The sequence below is a fragment of the Brachycentrus maculatus genome, unplaced genomic scaffold (genome assembly GCF_059751285.1).
Source record: "Brachycentrus maculatus isolate JH-2025_06_01 unplaced genomic scaffold, ASM5975128v1 h1tg000611l, whole genome shotgun sequence".
NCBI lineage: Eukaryota > Metazoa > Arthropoda > Insecta > Trichoptera > Brachycentridae > Brachycentrus > Brachycentrus maculatus.
The window spans coordinates 84,623-101,607 of record NW_028281349.1 but is presented as its reverse complement, the minus strand read 5'-3'; the positions used below and the strand labels follow the sequence as shown (position 1 = coordinate 101,607).

Here is a 16,985-nt window from a genome sequence, read left to right as displayed (position 1 = left end):
GCCGTGGCGTAGTTAGGTAGACGCTCGACTGCGAAATTGGCGTCGCGGGTTTGATTCCCGCCAATTGCAAAATATATTCAATAAAGATTTATTTTCAATTGGTTTCTTTTTTATCATTATTTAAGATGCAACGATCTGGGGCTTAAAGCACATGATTTGCCTTTATTTATGTTATGAAGAGGAATACATATGCATATCTGACAAATTTCGCTTTTCTTCACTGTGTGCTGATTAGGAAAACTATAAATATATTTTTTTTAGTATATTAATTTTCACAAATGCGATATATATATCCTCTTTTTTGACTTGATTTTTTGTTGTTGTTTAAAATCCCATTAAGTCTTGCTCAGTAACAGATTTATGTATTCTTTGTATATTAATATATGCATTTTTTTACAAAGTTTTTTATTTCTCCTTATTTCAGAGCTTGTTGGGGGAGTTCAACAAAGAGCAGGATGCCTTCATCCGTAACCAGGCGGGGGGAAAGGGACAGGCGGAGCTTCCATGGCTCGGAAGGGCTGACGAGGCTGCCCTCAAGGAAGAATGTCTCTCCCTGTCGACAGTAAGTTCATGGAGATTATTATTCTTCTCGATCATGAAGCTAATTTTATTTTCAATTTTATAATTATTATCAGACACTGAATTATTTACCCTACGAATGATTTATCAATTTCAAGTTCATTTTATTATATGAAAGAAGATGCAAGTCCGAGTATCCTAATGCTTATGACCTGGCATTTGGCTGGCTTAAGTGATGACTTTTGTACACTTATAATGTTCACCATCCTGCCCATTTTTGTACATCCATATTGCATAAATTTTAAAGTCTTGCGAATTGTAAATAAACTGCGTCATAATTCGCTCACTCCTTTCAACAACGTCGTATGTCCAAAAACTTGATTTTTCAGGAGATCGTTTTTAAAGTTTAAAAATATAATCAAATGTATTTAAAATAAATATCAAGCCACTTATTGAACTTTTTACTGTGCCACAGATCTTTTTAGGTAAAACATGAAACATGTTTTTTTCTCCATTTGAAAAATATTTAGTGTATTTAAAAAAATAGTAAAACAATACCTTTTCTTTAAAATGCAAAAACAACACTATCCGCCCTGTAGCGGGTAAATATTATGTTAAAAATATGCCACTTTTGCTGGGATATAGTACACTTTCTAGGCATTCCGAAAACATACACAACTGAAAATTGACATTGTTGAAAGGAGTGAGCGAATTGTAAATATAATCATCGGGGCGCAAATTTTCTCAATTTTTATTAGAATGACGGAAAACTCCATACTTTAGTACAGAGCAGTTTATGTTGTGTTTACCGTATAACATTTTTTTTTCAATGACACTTCTAGCTGCAAAGGTATTTCAACCTGTTTCGTCGATTGATGCTTAACGGCCGAAGTGTATTTTTACCTTCTGCGCCGGCCTCATCTTTTGCCTTAGAAAAGAAGGAATTATCCAATATTTTTATATGAATACCACATACTAGTCTCTTGTAAAGATTTTGTAAAGGTCTTGTAAAGATTTTGTTATTTGGGCTTAGTGAAAATAATAAATATGTAATTTGTAATGTTATAAAATAGAAATCTTGTTTTACTCAAAAGTTTAAGTATTATGCCCTAACACTGACTTTGTTTTCTGTTAATTAAATTGAACTAAAAATAATACTTGGTTTTTGGTTAGTAATTTTATAAAATTACTAACCAAACTAAGCTATAGTTTAGTAGAAATTTTTATTATTTTAGAATATATAGCGATTTAAAACAAATTCGGGCAGAAAACACTTTGATTTTCGCCCATTGCCAGCGGTCTGCCAGCTTAAAAAATAACCGCCTGTAAGGTGTTAATGTGTGTGTGTACTAACCTTTCAGGACCGAAGGAATTTCGTTCGTGCTCCTCCCGCAGGTGTGGAGTTCAACTTTGATTACGACATTTCTTATGCCGTGGCCGTTCTTATCATGGCTGAGGATCCCAACTTAGAGAAGATGAGGTTCGATCTGGTGCCCAAAGTGTAAGTATCATATTTCTACAAAACATAGACCCTAGAGAGCAGAATTATAAGCAATACCGGCCTTTATTGAAGTTGTTAAAAGAATGCCCTAAAGCGCGCCTGAAAAAATCTCTTTTTTAGTTGTCGATATGAAATTAGATGAAGGACGAACCTTTAAGGAGGATTATTCCCCAAAATACAAAACGGCACTGACAATGAATAAATATTTATCGTTGAAATTCATAAAAAATTCAATAAAATAAAGATAAAATTAACTCAATTATAAAATGCCTCAACCTGCAAGCTACCTACAGGGCAATTTTGTCCTTGTTACCTGTCTTTTCCAAAAGGATTTGCTTGATTTTTTTAAATGCATTAATAACTAAATCTATTACTATTTTCTTTTGAATTTTACTGATTTTATTGTTTTACCACCTATTTTTCTCTTTTCAAATGATTACAATAAGCTTTTTACCCCATTATATGTTGTATACCCACACACATGTGTGAGATGTTTTCTTATAAATATGTACAAGTATTATAAGGTAATAAATAACTGAAATCCAAACAAGAATTCTTAAATATTTTTTTTTTAAGATTTAATATGAAATAGAATTTATTCGGTTAATAGGTTAATTGAGTTTGTTAATCGAAATTAGAAGTAAGTAGCAATACATGAGTTCCAGATATTAACACATCTCATGTGGGGCTGATCGAGCGTTAGTTGATGAGTGACAATGGCTAATTCCACTTGCTTAACGTATTGACCGCATCAGCACATTATTTATAATAAAGCTTTAACAAATAATCAACAGATGTCACTATAAACCTTAAGGTGGAGACTGACCGGAGCATTTCGTCATAACGTAACACGTTACGATGCGAGCATTCAGGCAGTCAGTACACCGAGCTGAGCGCTCCATCCATAGTTTCGGATGCTCGGTGATGCTCTGAAATATTACTACTTAATAAAAAAGTCTTCGATTCAGTGATATATATTTTGGTAATTTTGGTTAGTCTTCTGTAAACGGCGATCGGTGGAATGAGGATTGTAAAAATTTGTTAATTCTCTATCTGATTGAAGAAGCTTGGAGAGGTTATTTATTGTTTTCCACACTGCATTTCAGGATCACGGAAGAAAACTTCTGGAGGAATTATTTCTACCGCGTTTCGCTAATCTGCCAAGCCAGCGAGGCTACCGAGGGAGCCAACGACAGTCAGCCCGGCTCCCGACTGGCCAGCGTTGATGAACCCCAAGGTAATTCTACCGGTCCAAGATCAGACTCGGAGATATCTCTCTAATCGCTTCTTTAATTTGCAAACTCTTAACCATCCAAATTCTCTCTAGATGCGCTTGTTTTATTTAGTAAACAAATACATTCAATCTGGGTGACTTTGAACCTTTTTTTTTATCAATTTTGAAATAGCTTTTGATTTTGTTAAGAAAGTTATAGTCAAAACTCTTACGTATATTGGAGTTTACTTTGATGAATTTCATATCGACGGCCCCTACCTAAAGTACTCTATCTGCAAATCTGTTACTTTACAGGAGAGAGCTTAGAAGATTTTAACGTATTCTTTTTTATTAACGGTTTTATCTGAAATTCTAAACTCGTATTATTCATTCAAAAACACGATAAAATAATGTATTAAATCATTTTAAAAACTTAATGCTTTGTCAAAATTAAGCAGTTAGCATTTTAGGAGTTCTGTTCATTTCGAAAATTCAAAATAAATAGCGTCTTATACGCCTGAAAACTAGGCGTAATTTATTTTATATATATTTTTTGTTTGTTTATATTTGTAGATAACGGTCAGGTGATAACATACACCAAACATCTCGAAATTGACAAAAATGTTGTTAGAGCACTTTACGTAGGGCACGTCGATATCGAATACTCATTTAGAAAAAAAATCGGTGAGAAATTTTAAAAATCTCGATACTTGGTAAATTAGGGTAAAATTGAACATTATTCTGAATCCTCATAAAATTTAAAAATTTTGTACCGCAAGACATTGGGAAATATTTGAATTTATCAATTTCATATTTTTTTCAAAAAAATAGGAAAACGGTATTTTAAAATTGACACCATAATCAAATTTAAAATTATTTGACATTCGCCTGTTTTTTACAATTAGTTTGATTGATTTTTTAAAAATATTGTAGTAGGGTAGTGTATTTATAAAAGTTAATAAAAATATTAATACATAGTAAATTCGACCGGTTATTAGTAAGATAAAAATTTCCATATTTAATATTTCAGTTTTATTCAATGTCGCCCCTGACTCTAAAGTTACCCAGATTGATTGTTCTTTATTTAAGTAGTTTAAATCATCAATTCATACATTTGGAATTAAGGTTTAATTCCTTTATTGTTATTTCAGAGCAAAAATGTCCAAAATGAGTTCATTTTATGCAAACTGCATAATTGTATAAAAAATAACTCGTGAGATTTTTGTCTCTCTTGCTTGCTTAGTAACCTAAAGTACTCAAGTATAAATAATATTATATTTTTTATTGGAAAATTTGACAAACGCCTTAGGGCAATGAAGAAAAATAACATTAGGTACTCTGTGGTCCATAATGACAATATGTAAAAATTGATGGTCATTGTCTTACTAAATGATTAAATATAAAGCCTTTCAAGTACTCTATCAATTTGTTATGTTGCAGGATTAGATTTTTTTTTAGTCCTGTAGTAAAAAATTAAAAAATCATTCATTTAAATTATTACTTGCTTTTTTTGTTTGTTTATATTTGTAGATAACGGTCAGGTGATAACATACACCAAACATCTCGAAATTGACAAAAATGTTGTTAGAGCACTTTACGTAGGGCACGTCGATATCGAATACTCATTTAGAAAAAAAATCGGTGAGAAATTTTAAAAATCTCGATACTTGGTAAATTAGGGTAAAATTGAACATTATTCTGAATCCTCATAAAATTTAAAAATTTTGTACCGCAAGACATTGGGAAATATTTGAATTTACTTAAATAATTAAAAATATCTCAAAACTTCTGAAATAAGATATATTGATTAAGTATATTTAATCTTAACTTTATTAGGTTTGATTGTGGTCCTGTGGTAGTGTTTTAGACTTTGTTTCAGAGTCTTGTGGTTCGATGCCTACTCTACCACTACCTGATCCTTATTTTCAAACACAAGCCACTTTTTTGAAAAATCTTCTTCAAACCCTTATCCGCATCCCAATGGTGCATAGGGCACTGCATATAAACGCAGTGTTATCTTGATCGTTAACACATGAAGGAAAGGTGATCAATCCTCCACTTTAGGTCCCAGTCCAGGGTATTGAATAAATATTTGAGTAAAAAAAAATACTTGTATTTATTTGATCCCCCCCCCGCCCCGGGAACCGAACCTGTGACTTCCAAAATTGTAGCCGAGCGTGCTGACCATTAAAATAATAATAATTAATGGAGGCGGACAAATATAAAAAGATTTAAAAGACTAAATTTAAAGTTGGTATCTTATTGGATCCATAATTTCTCTAAAAATCAGATAATTAAACATAGTTTATGATTATAGATTGTTTTGCTTTTTGAGAGAATTCATTATAATTTGAGAGCTAGCTCATATTATAATGACTTGATTTTTTTTTGCATAGTATTATGTATTTACAATTCCTGTTTTTTATTGTTGTTTATTAACGAGTACAGTAAAACCTCGATATAACGAACCCCTATTTAACGAACTTCGGATAAAACGGACGAAAAATCCCGTCAAATGTAAAAAAAATAATGTCCTGTTAATATTATACATGGCTAATTCGATATCAAACAGAAACGTCACTTCACGATGAGTGTCCGAAGGCAATAAATATAATTTTGTTTGTGTTTTGCATTGTTTATTTATATCTAATTATATTGTTCATATTTTCAAAAAAAGGGTTTTTTGATTTATTTAAAACCTTTTTTTATACTACGGATTTTCGTCTTTAATGGACAACCCCTCTCTCTAATAAGCCCATTATATCGAGGTTTTACTGTAATAGGTGCTGTATTAATTTTTCTTTTCAAAATTAGTATCTTTAAATTTATTTTATTTCAGCTTGAATATTGCTTCCTAAAGCAATTAAAAACTTCAATTTTTATTTGCTAGCTAAGTATATATTTTTTTGTATGATTTGTTTATTTATAATTTTCCCATTTCATCCCATCCCGTGACATCGACACCACTTTTGCAACAGCAGTAGTTGAAAATGCGGACTCTTCGGACAAAAAAAGCCACACTAAGAAATCAAGTGAAGAGCTCATTGAGTCCGAAAAAAAACAGGAACTGAAAAATGACCCCTCTAAAGAGGCCGAAGAAAGGGTCCGTGGACTGTCAATTGACAAAAATAATAAAGACGGTGAGACTTATTTTTATTAAATATATACAAAAAAGAAACATAATACTTACTTTTTTTAAATCTGAAAATCGTTTTAATAAAGCATTGTGCATTTTATAATTAAAGTATTCTTCCATTTAAATTTATTATTACTGTAACTGATTTTTTTTTAAAATTGCTTTTTGCTATTGGCTGTTTTTTTTGTTGTTGCCAATTTCTTTAATAATTCTACCAAGGGTTGAAAATAAATTAACATGTATTTACTGGTAGTTAAATTTATGATAATATGTCATTTCAACATTTACAATCTAACACTCAATACAGTTAGTTACATTCAAAGTACATACATAACTGATTAAACTAATTTTTAAGTTTTTTTTTAATGTCTTCCAATGATACATAATTTTGGTGAAATGTTTTGCTGTTATTTTGTTTATGCAACCAACGTTACATTTCTTTTTGATCTGATTAGGAAATAAATGTAAAATTTAATTTTAAAACATATTACTTATTCTGTCAAGTATATAGGCGTTATAAGAACCGATGAATGATGCTGTCAATTTAATATAGATATTTTTTTAATATTGTTATTATTCTCATCATTTAATAACATTCACTATGTAATACTAACCTGAGTTTCGGCACAAGCAATTTACATAATTCATAGATAATTACCATCCTTCACACTCATTGATCATCACATGTATCTATTATTTTCTTATATATTTATTTCCTCTAGAATAATCTTGAGCAATATCAACTAGTGAAAACTGGCTTCCTTGCATGTAAATTACACCGTTGTTTAATATAAAATAATCTGAATTTTGTATTCTGATATTGAATTGTTAACCCCACAAATGAAACATCAATAAATAAATCAATATTATTTTTTGACATCTCATCAAAGATGAAGAAGAATATGGAAGTCTGGGCATTTACGGGGCTTACGACCGTCATAGGCTGGTTTAAGTGATCACTTTACACACAAGTAACATTCACCAATTCTACCCATTATTGACAACCACACTACTCAAATTCTTGGAAGTTCTATATATATGAACCAATTTAGAAACCTTGTTCATGAATCACTAGAACTTCACTAGAGACATCTATTGGTGAGATGTATTGGTCGTAAGCCCCGTAAATGCCCAGACTTCCATATTCTTCTTCATCTTTGATGAGATGTCAAAAAATAATATGAAAATAACTCCTGTAATTGGAGATAATCCAGATTTTGTGAACAAGTATTTGGACACACTCAAAATGTTGTAAATAAATCAATAATATATTATTTTTAACCCCTCTGCTGGCTTAATAGTCAGTGGGACACAATTGGACGCAGTGGATCTAATAGATATATTACCCATCAAAGGGTTCAAATTGAATACAAGTACATTTATTTGAAGCTAAATGATGGCTTTACGCACTGACTAAAATGTGATTGAAAATATTATTTTAATAAAAATAATGATATAGTGCATAATGTGTGGTTTTGCTTGTTTCTATAAAATATTATAATATTTCATAAAAGTTTTAACATTCTAACCCATATACTAATTTGGTTTAGTAAAAATAAATAAGAAATCTTTCGTGGTGACCAAAGCTTCAAATAAAATTTGTATTTTTGTTGACAAAATGAAAAAAAGCAGTAAATGAAATTGGTAACTTAGATTGATTGTCTTTTTCCCTGAAAATTTTGTATAAAAATCGTCAAAGGTCGAATTTATCACTGTTCAAATCAATGAGCTTTTACATACTAAGTTTTTTAAAGACAGCTTTGTAGGTGACGGATGAAATAAGTCTTGAATTTGTTATTGAAATATTTTATTGTGCTATATTTTTGTTTGAGTTATTTGCATTTGATGGTTGTGTAAATATCAGCAAAAGGGTGATTTGGTTTAAATTGTGTTTTTTCTTGGTGGTGTCTCTTCGGTGGTCCCAGCCTAAAGGAAGAAGTTTACCAGTTAACTGTCAACTGACGACACAAAAGCATTCCTATACTTTACTCTGCCCTAACATTATTCAATGTGTTACCATGTCAATAAAATACTATACAAATTTTAAACTAATATATACTCCGCTGTTAATGTACTGAGACAAACTTTGTAATTGAGCGTTTTGTTAAGGTAATTAAAATGTGACAACATTTTCTTTTTAAAATCTAATTTTGAGTAATGTCAAACTGTAATATTCTTCCATTGTGTTTGTTCCCAAACTGTATTGTTCGTAATTTTAAGTCTTTAGAATTTATTAAAATAAGAACAGATTTTACGAAGCTTACATATGTTTGCACTGTATCAAAGTACGAAGGCACACAATCATATATACAATTACTGTTAACTGAAAATATAACGCTTTTTCATGTAACAACTTTTTAACAGCATGGGGATAGTTGGTTTTGTTTTTGCAAACTTACCCGTATTACATATTTCAAAATGTGGCATTTATATTTACAATACTTTGGCTCAGAATTTGAGTGGTATGTATGACTTTTATTTAAAGATAAATGTTGCGTTACATATTATACCGAATGGCATGTTCAAAGTTGAATTCTTACAAAAATAAACTATTTTTCTGTTCAAAGTTATTTAGTTTATAATGTCAATATGTAGATATTTATTTTAATGATCATTATTATTAACATAGGAACTTTAGAGTAAAGGTTGACATTCACTAAAAAACATAAAAAGATGATTGTATTTCCATTTTTATTTACATAATATTTCGAGCAATACTATGATTTGCCAAAAATTATTTTGAAAATTGTAAATATGCGTACAAGGAATCGTCGTATGTTCGCAATTAAACAATGCATCTTATAACAATTGAGAGTTTATTTTCTTGCGCATGGTTGACAAATTGTTTAATATCTGTGTTCATCCAATTGATTAAAACTGTTTATCATCGGTGTATTCATTTCCATTTCGTAATATGTATTTCGGAAAGTAAAATCTTCACTGGAAAGCTTACAATTTTCAATTTAGGTACCATTATTTTGAAGAGGTATTTGAAAATTTAAAGAGTGGAAAAGGGAGGTAGATAGGTTTGTATCGTAGATATAAATGTTTGAAAATTTACGAGTTTTTATGAGATTATCATCTGAATCTTGAAAACAACAATGATATACAAACGTTTCGCAAGTTTTATATCGCATACATCATAAAATTAGTTAAGAACTGAAAGGAGTTCGGAATATATTGGTACCATAAACCCTTGTCTTTATTGAAGCTTCCTTTGAAGATTGAAAGTGTTATATCGTGTCTCCTGTATAAGGGAGACAAGACTTTGATGACCTAAGTTGTTATGAACGCGTGTATGTATATGTAATTAATAGTTATATATTATCATGATTATAAATATAAATTATGTACTTAGATGATATATGTAGGTATTGCATTTTCAATAATTGCAAATCACCAAAATTAGAGTATCATTGTAATTTGACAATACATTTCAAAAATCACTTACAAATTATAGTCGAGGTATGTGTGAAGTAAAATGCTTACTTTTTACTTCATTATTTTATTTTTAGCGTTGTCTGTCTTCATTTTGATAATTATATCCACATGGCTCTAGTACAGTAAATTAACATTTAAAAAAATAAAACTGTAAAGAATTGACTTAAAATATTTATAATTAATTAAAATATCTATTTCAGTGCATTTGTTTGCATGATTTACAAAAATTTAAGTAATTTTTTTCTTTGTTTGATGAGATGCTTTTTACTTCTCATTGAGTATGAATTCTTTTTGCTCAAGTTTTTTGGAATATTTTGACAGATACTATATGAAGGTATCTCTATTAAGGGTAGCTATTTCTACTTTATAGTTAATTTGTATGCAAGGCTGCGTAAAATTATTATTCAGCAGTGCCTTTTCATTGGTCTTCTCTGTAAAACTAAAAATAAATCATTTATGCTCTGGTGTTTTATGTGGCACATTAAATAAAATATCTTTTAACTATAATATCTAATACATTGATTGTCATGGATGGCTGGTAATTTATATCAAGATGATGTATTCTTTTGATGCAGCGCGTTATGCACCATCGGTGTCGAATAAGAAGCATATTTTAATATAAAATACTTCAATATTTGTTTGATTATTTTGTAAATTTACTGTTCTCATATTAGAGGCAAATATTATTTTTCTCATTTCATTAAATTTATCCTTGTTACTTCTGATGATCACAGGTTCCCATAAGACAAACTGTTTAATTATTTAATTAGTAATTCTAAAATGGTATCCAACCTTATATTATACATTCATATTTCACATTCTCCATTTTTTTCCTTCGAAATGTCGAATCGAAAAATGTATTCTGTCAAAGTGTTCCAAAAATTCTAGAATGCTGGCATTTTTTAAGTTTGTAGATGATTTTTCCTCATGTAAGTAATTGTTTAGAAGAAGAATGGGAGACAGAATTGGAAGCGGAACTAAGAGATTATGAGGTGTTGGCAGGTGACAAGCCCCTGCAAACTGAAGACAAACAGTGGGAGAAGGAGTGTCAAGATTTACTCGGTGACGATGATGAAGATTTGAAATAAACAACCATCTCCTTAAAGACTGTACCACTTGTAACCCATATTAATAAACGCATTTTGTTCAGCAGTGTATTGTAAAGTTTAACATAAGATGTTAGAGATATAACCATGTAAAACCCATCCGCCAAAGCCTATACATAATTACATTGAGGTGAAATAACAATATTATACTATTACTCTAAAAAAATATGCATTTTAAAATATTCTTCTAACCTTTATCTGCACCCAATGGTGTGGAACTGCATTATATTGACACAGTGTTATCTCAGTCATTACCTACATGAAGGACTTCGTTACTTCAGGACCAGTCCAGGGTAATAATTAAATATAGTCAACTCCCCTACAGCGTTCAGATGGGTACCCCTTTATCTTAGAGAATGTTAAAAGGGTGATATTTTAAACTGTATTTTTACATTTTAAATAGCAGAAATTACTGAAATGAGTAATTTAAAATAAAAATATAGTTAAAACATTAACCTGCCTATAACTGTCCCTCTGATAACACAATGCCTATCTCAACGTTATAGGTAATTACTAAAATTTATGTTCACCCCCCACTGGGAATCTAACTCGGCTCCGGCACAGTGGCTAAACACGCTAACCATTACACCATGGAGGCCGACGAAAATTATAAAATCAATCGTCAAAAATACTAAATGCTTCCTTATGCAAGTATTTAACTACGAGATTTTTTTAGCTTCGATTATTTAATTTGTACAAACACTCAAGTTTAAGGTTCAAGGTTAAACGGTAAAATGTGTTTATTTGGGAACAAAAAACATTTTATTACAAAAAAAAATGCAAATAATTAATACTCATACTATTGTTATTAGTTATTTCTTTGTGCAAAATCACTAAAGTCCATCTTACAGCTTAACTTTGATAATGTGAGAGTTATGTAATTTTGCTCTCGAAAATACTCTTTAAGAATAAGCAGTATGTTTAATACATATATGGTACATGTGTGATTGCATAGATTGCTCCTTTGGCTAAATGTTTTATGCATAATCTCATTGGATTGATGTTATCAGGTCATGGAATGAGCCATGGTGTAAACCGTTAATTTAAATCGATTTTAAAATTCTTATGTCAGATTCCTGATCAGCACGGCCAATTCAGGAAAATCATGTCTGTCTGTGTAATCAACTAAACAAAGTTTATAAAAAAATTGTAAATTATAACTACACAATCATGTGAAACATGTTTGCCTGGTGGGAATTACATGGTTTATTACATATGTCTTTGATATCTTGTTAATCTCAAAATAAAAAAAATGTTTTAACAATTTTTGCCTTTAACTTTGTCACTGATGTTTTTATGCAATTGCTATAACTTCCGATGCTTTTTTTGGGTCTAATATGCTGCATATCAAATTGCAGTGTTTATTATCTGTATTGATACACAACATATGGCATGATAAATATCTAAAAGGCCATGATAATCTAGTTACTACAATAATTTCATCCTAACATATCATTTATGCCTATGTTCCAATGTCTGGGCCATTAACCGTTAGCTTAAAACTATGTGTATACATATTACGTGAAGACTTATAATTTAATAATTTACTTAAAATTTATTTGAAAATGTACTATTGGGCAATACATTCGTTGTATCTTATGTGTAGTAGCTTTAGATAAATTAATTTAAAATAATAATTAAATTTGAATTTACTTGTATGTTGATTATTTATATATAAGTTTAGTTATATGTATGTAATCCTATAATTTCCATTTGTGATATCTGGTTTGCGTGTCTGGTGAGAAACCTGTTTAAAAGATACGGGATAAAAAGATGAAGGCCTCATAAAAAAGAAATAACACATCATTTAGATGTAAATTTGCTGTTGATGTTTACCTTAATAAGTAAAAAGACATCTAAACAATTTATCCCTACGATGGTATATCGAAGTTTTCATTTAATGTTAAAGTAATGTCCGTTCTTAAAATGTTTCATCGGTTTTCACTAAATGTTATCTTTCGAACCATGTTTTCGAAAGGTCGTATTAAAATATATTTACTTTAGGTCATATAAAGGAATATATATAAATTGGAGTAAACAGTTTCTCATTCTAAAATATGAAACAAATTCTTATAACTATAATCTATTTGGGAAATACTTCTAGGTGTTGTTTATTATAAAGATAATGTTTCTCCTCTTTTGTGAGTCTCTCCATAAATCGGTGTACTTTGTGTATCATAAATGCATATATATAGATATAATGGAATTTACTCAATATATACAATATGTATTTGTTATAATATTTCAAATTTTATTTTCCACTAGAGTTAAAAATGCGTGGCAACAGAATAATACTTTGTCGATAATACGTACTATCAAATTTCCTCGTAATGTATATTTAATTGTTCATTTATATGCTTAATGATTTGTTTCAACAATTGGAACTATTTCAAAACACTCTGGATATTTTTAATAATGGGATATTTTGTTTTCAAAGATCTTTCATGAAATAAATAAATGGATTAATTGAAATATATCTGTATTTTCGTATTTCGACATTCCATTTTTTTATTTGTGTTCTTAAATGGAGGATTCTACAATGAGTCTTTCGCAAACTAGCTTACTTAATACTTGTTGCAGAAATAATTCTTATGCTGGATTTTTGGAAAAAAATTCTGTTGTCAATGTAAAATTATGTACTATTATACTGTATTTAAATGTACGTAAATATGGTAAATAAACTGATGAATCTAATTTTGTGTTTTATTTATTAGATCTCCAAATCACTCACACATATCTCAAGAAAAACAACAAAAAAACACTAATAACACACTGCATGAAAACACCCATAGACTACAAAACAAGATCAACTATGTGGAAATAAATAAAACAAAATCTACATAAAAAAACAGATACTACATTTGGCAAATGGAACTGTGAGTATTATGCATCAAAATTCTACAATCCACCTCTATTATCCATAATGTCATTAAATAATGTATTAATGAACTATTAACCCTTTCCGGTCCCCCAAAATTAAAAAAAAAATCTAGGTAGACAGTTACATTCCAATTGGAAAAAAACTTGTCCTCTGCTCCACATACTGTTGTAATAGATACGAGTGACAAAAATGTAAGCCTAGAATTTAAATAAATAATACTAATGCTGAAAAAAATTTCGAATAACATCCGACATGGGACCTAAGAGCAAAAAATCAATGCCGAATGAGATTCGACATTGGACCAGTAAGGGTTAATAAATGAATAATGGAGGAAAGTAGCAACAAAATAATGATTTTGAGAGACAAGTAATTCAGAATAAATTTCTTTAGAAAAAAGTATTGTAAAACGTGTTTTCTGCATGCGAAATCCCAATAAGGACTTATTTTTGTAAATTCAAACTTTACAATGTCTGACAAAAATAAATAAAATTCTTCAATAATTTATTTTAGCAAGGGTTTTCAATACAAACTCTTTAATGGGTAATCTTGGACCACTTGTTTTCAAATCACATCTCTAGTATTACATTTTGCAGTTAAGAAATATGCATTCAATGATAAATCGATTGGACCTCTCATTTTTTTCAAATATGGGGATCTATTAAAAATTAGTTTTTTCTCAAGTAATCAAAGCTAGTCTAGTGATATTTCCAAAATTGGTAGATTAATAAAATCCTTTTTAGGCCGTCAAATGCTATGTAACATACTAAATAAATGCTCTATGAGAATAATAAATCTCTAAATATTTATTTGTATTACAATTATGGTAATGCACAATAAATTACCTTCCTGAATCATTAGTTCTTTATGCCCTCTATATTGTAGTATACCATCAGGCTATGATAATTTAGGTATATCTAAAATCAGTATTAGCTGTGATGTGGTTGAGGACTATAGAAATGTCTAAAGCAATACTCTTTGTAATATTTTGTGTATTTTGGTGTACAGGTTTGTACGATTAATTATGTGTTAATGTATTTTGTTTTGTCAGAGATTGATGCTTTGAGGTAAGAATGCTCTTATATGAAATATGGTTGGATTTGATTCCAAATTATTTTACATGCAGTTTGTGATCTCAAAAGTGACCGTATTAAAATTACTGATGCGTGTACTACATTGCAATTCTCATGTACGGACAGTGGTGTCAATCAGGAGGCTCCAGGGAACGTAATGAATTACAAAAATTTACCGAAATTGGTCGTTGTTAGAGAAAGTTTAATGGGTGTCTTTAAGATGTTGTATCAGTTTGTTTAGTGTCTTTTAATTATATACAGACCTTTTACTCTTTCAAAAAGCTGTAGCTGAGATATGATGTAAATTTTTGTGTGCAACGAGAGTGCGAATGGTGCAAATGCATTGGAATTTTTTCTCATTTAATGTGCTAAAGGCATGAACAACATAAAACATTGTTCGAAAAAAAAAGAGATAGATGCCCATCAGGTACTTGTGGAAAGAAGATAGCACGATGATTAGTACATCGTATACCTGAAAAGAAAATGCATGCAGAAGCAAATGCAGTCGCGTTGTCATTATTGGTCCCTAGGTCATTATTGGTCTTTTATCTGAAAAACTTATTGCTAACTTGTCCAGTGACCATTATTATGCCAAAATGGAAAGTAAGACCTATTGAGACATCTGGCAAAAAAATACATGAAAAAAATCAAGAAAACTTTTGTTTGAGTAATTGGTTGTCATATCGCTCACTCCTTTCAAGAACGTCATAAATCAAAAAAAAAAAATTTCAAGAGAACATTTATAAAGTTTAAAAATATAATGCAATGTTTTAAAAATAAATATCAAGCCACTTACAGAACTTTTTACTGTGCCACAGATCTTTTTAGGTAAAACCTGAAGTTTTTTTCTCCATTTGAAAAATATTTAGTATTTAAAAAAAAAAAATTAAACAATACCTTTTCTTCAAAATGCAAAAACAACACTTTTTGCCCAGTAGTGGGTAAATATTAATTTAAAAATATACCCCTTTTGCTGGGATATAGTACATTTTCTAAGCATTCTGAAAACATGCACAACTGAATATTGATGGTTTTTGATTTATAACGTTCTTGAAAGGAGTGAGCGATATGAGTTGTAAGATGTAATAAAAAAGGTAAGTTAAGAATCATTGTTGCTGATTTTAGAAAAGCTCTTATCAAAACGCCTATTTAATTATTTTATAATATTATACTCATTCTTATAGTTTCGAGCAAGAGAGAAAACATTGTCGAAGATCTTCAATTGAGGCTCTATAATGGGTATGTGTCACAATAAAAATTATTATTTTTGATCCATTTAGTTTTGCACTTTTAGACGCTAGTTATTATAAAATCAAATTAAGTTATGCAATATGGATAACAGCTTAAATTTTCAGTGCTAATGAAATGAATTTTTAGCCTACTGGAGATTTTTTATTTATTTTTCATTCAAACCCTTATCCGCACCCAATGGTGCATAGGGCACTGCATTATATAAATGCAGTGTTATCTTAATCATTAACACATGAAGGAAAGGTGATCAGCCCTCCGCTTCAGGTACCAGTCCAGGGTAATATTGAATAAATTTACTGTGAAAAATCACTTAAATTTATTTAACCCCTCCTGGGAATCGAACCTGGGACCTCCAGAACGGTAGCCGAGCGTGCTGACCATTACACTACGGAGGCGGAGAAAATTAATAATATTATTAATGTTTAAGTCACTTCTATGCCGCTGATGATCAATTAATTCTTAATAAATTGTCATTTTTATCAATTGTATCCTGTATCCTTTACACTGCGCATATTTTATATTCAATGGACAAAGTTACATGAAATATTATCGCAGTGTATATTTTTCCAACAAACCTTTTGCCGTCAGCCAATTGTAACTTTAGTATAACATACATGATTATTATTTTTTGCACATTGATGATATGCTGATAGTCATCTCAAACCATTATAGTCACTGATTCTTATTATTTTATGAGGTTGGATAGATATAAATATAATAGTGCATATCATAAAAAAACTATTTCAAGGGTAAATACATTTTTGGTGTATTGCATACTCGTATTTTTGGTTCATCTGTCTCTGCATTGTATTAGAACGATTAGCAATTATGAGGTTCTGTGTTCAAATCAACATTGAACATGCAATT

The 16,985-nt window shown here is 30.0% G+C and overlaps 1 protein-coding gene across 1 annotated transcript; it reads left to right on the top strand.

Moving 5' to 3' along the window:
- Window positions 1–424: 424 nt before the first annotated feature.
- LOC148301095 (synapse-associated protein of 47 kDa-like) lies at window positions 425–16,091 on the top strand (the record flags this gene model as incomplete). The annotated part of the gene is made up of 6 exons (XM_088273830.1): window positions 425–562; window positions 1,881–2,020; window positions 3,127–3,257; window positions 6,212–6,373; window positions 10,756–13,792; window positions 16,052–16,091. Coding segments are annotated over 5 exons (714 nt in total), but the record flags the coding sequence as incomplete, so codon positions are not given.
- Between the last annotated feature and the right edge of the window lie 894 nt (window positions 16,092–16,985).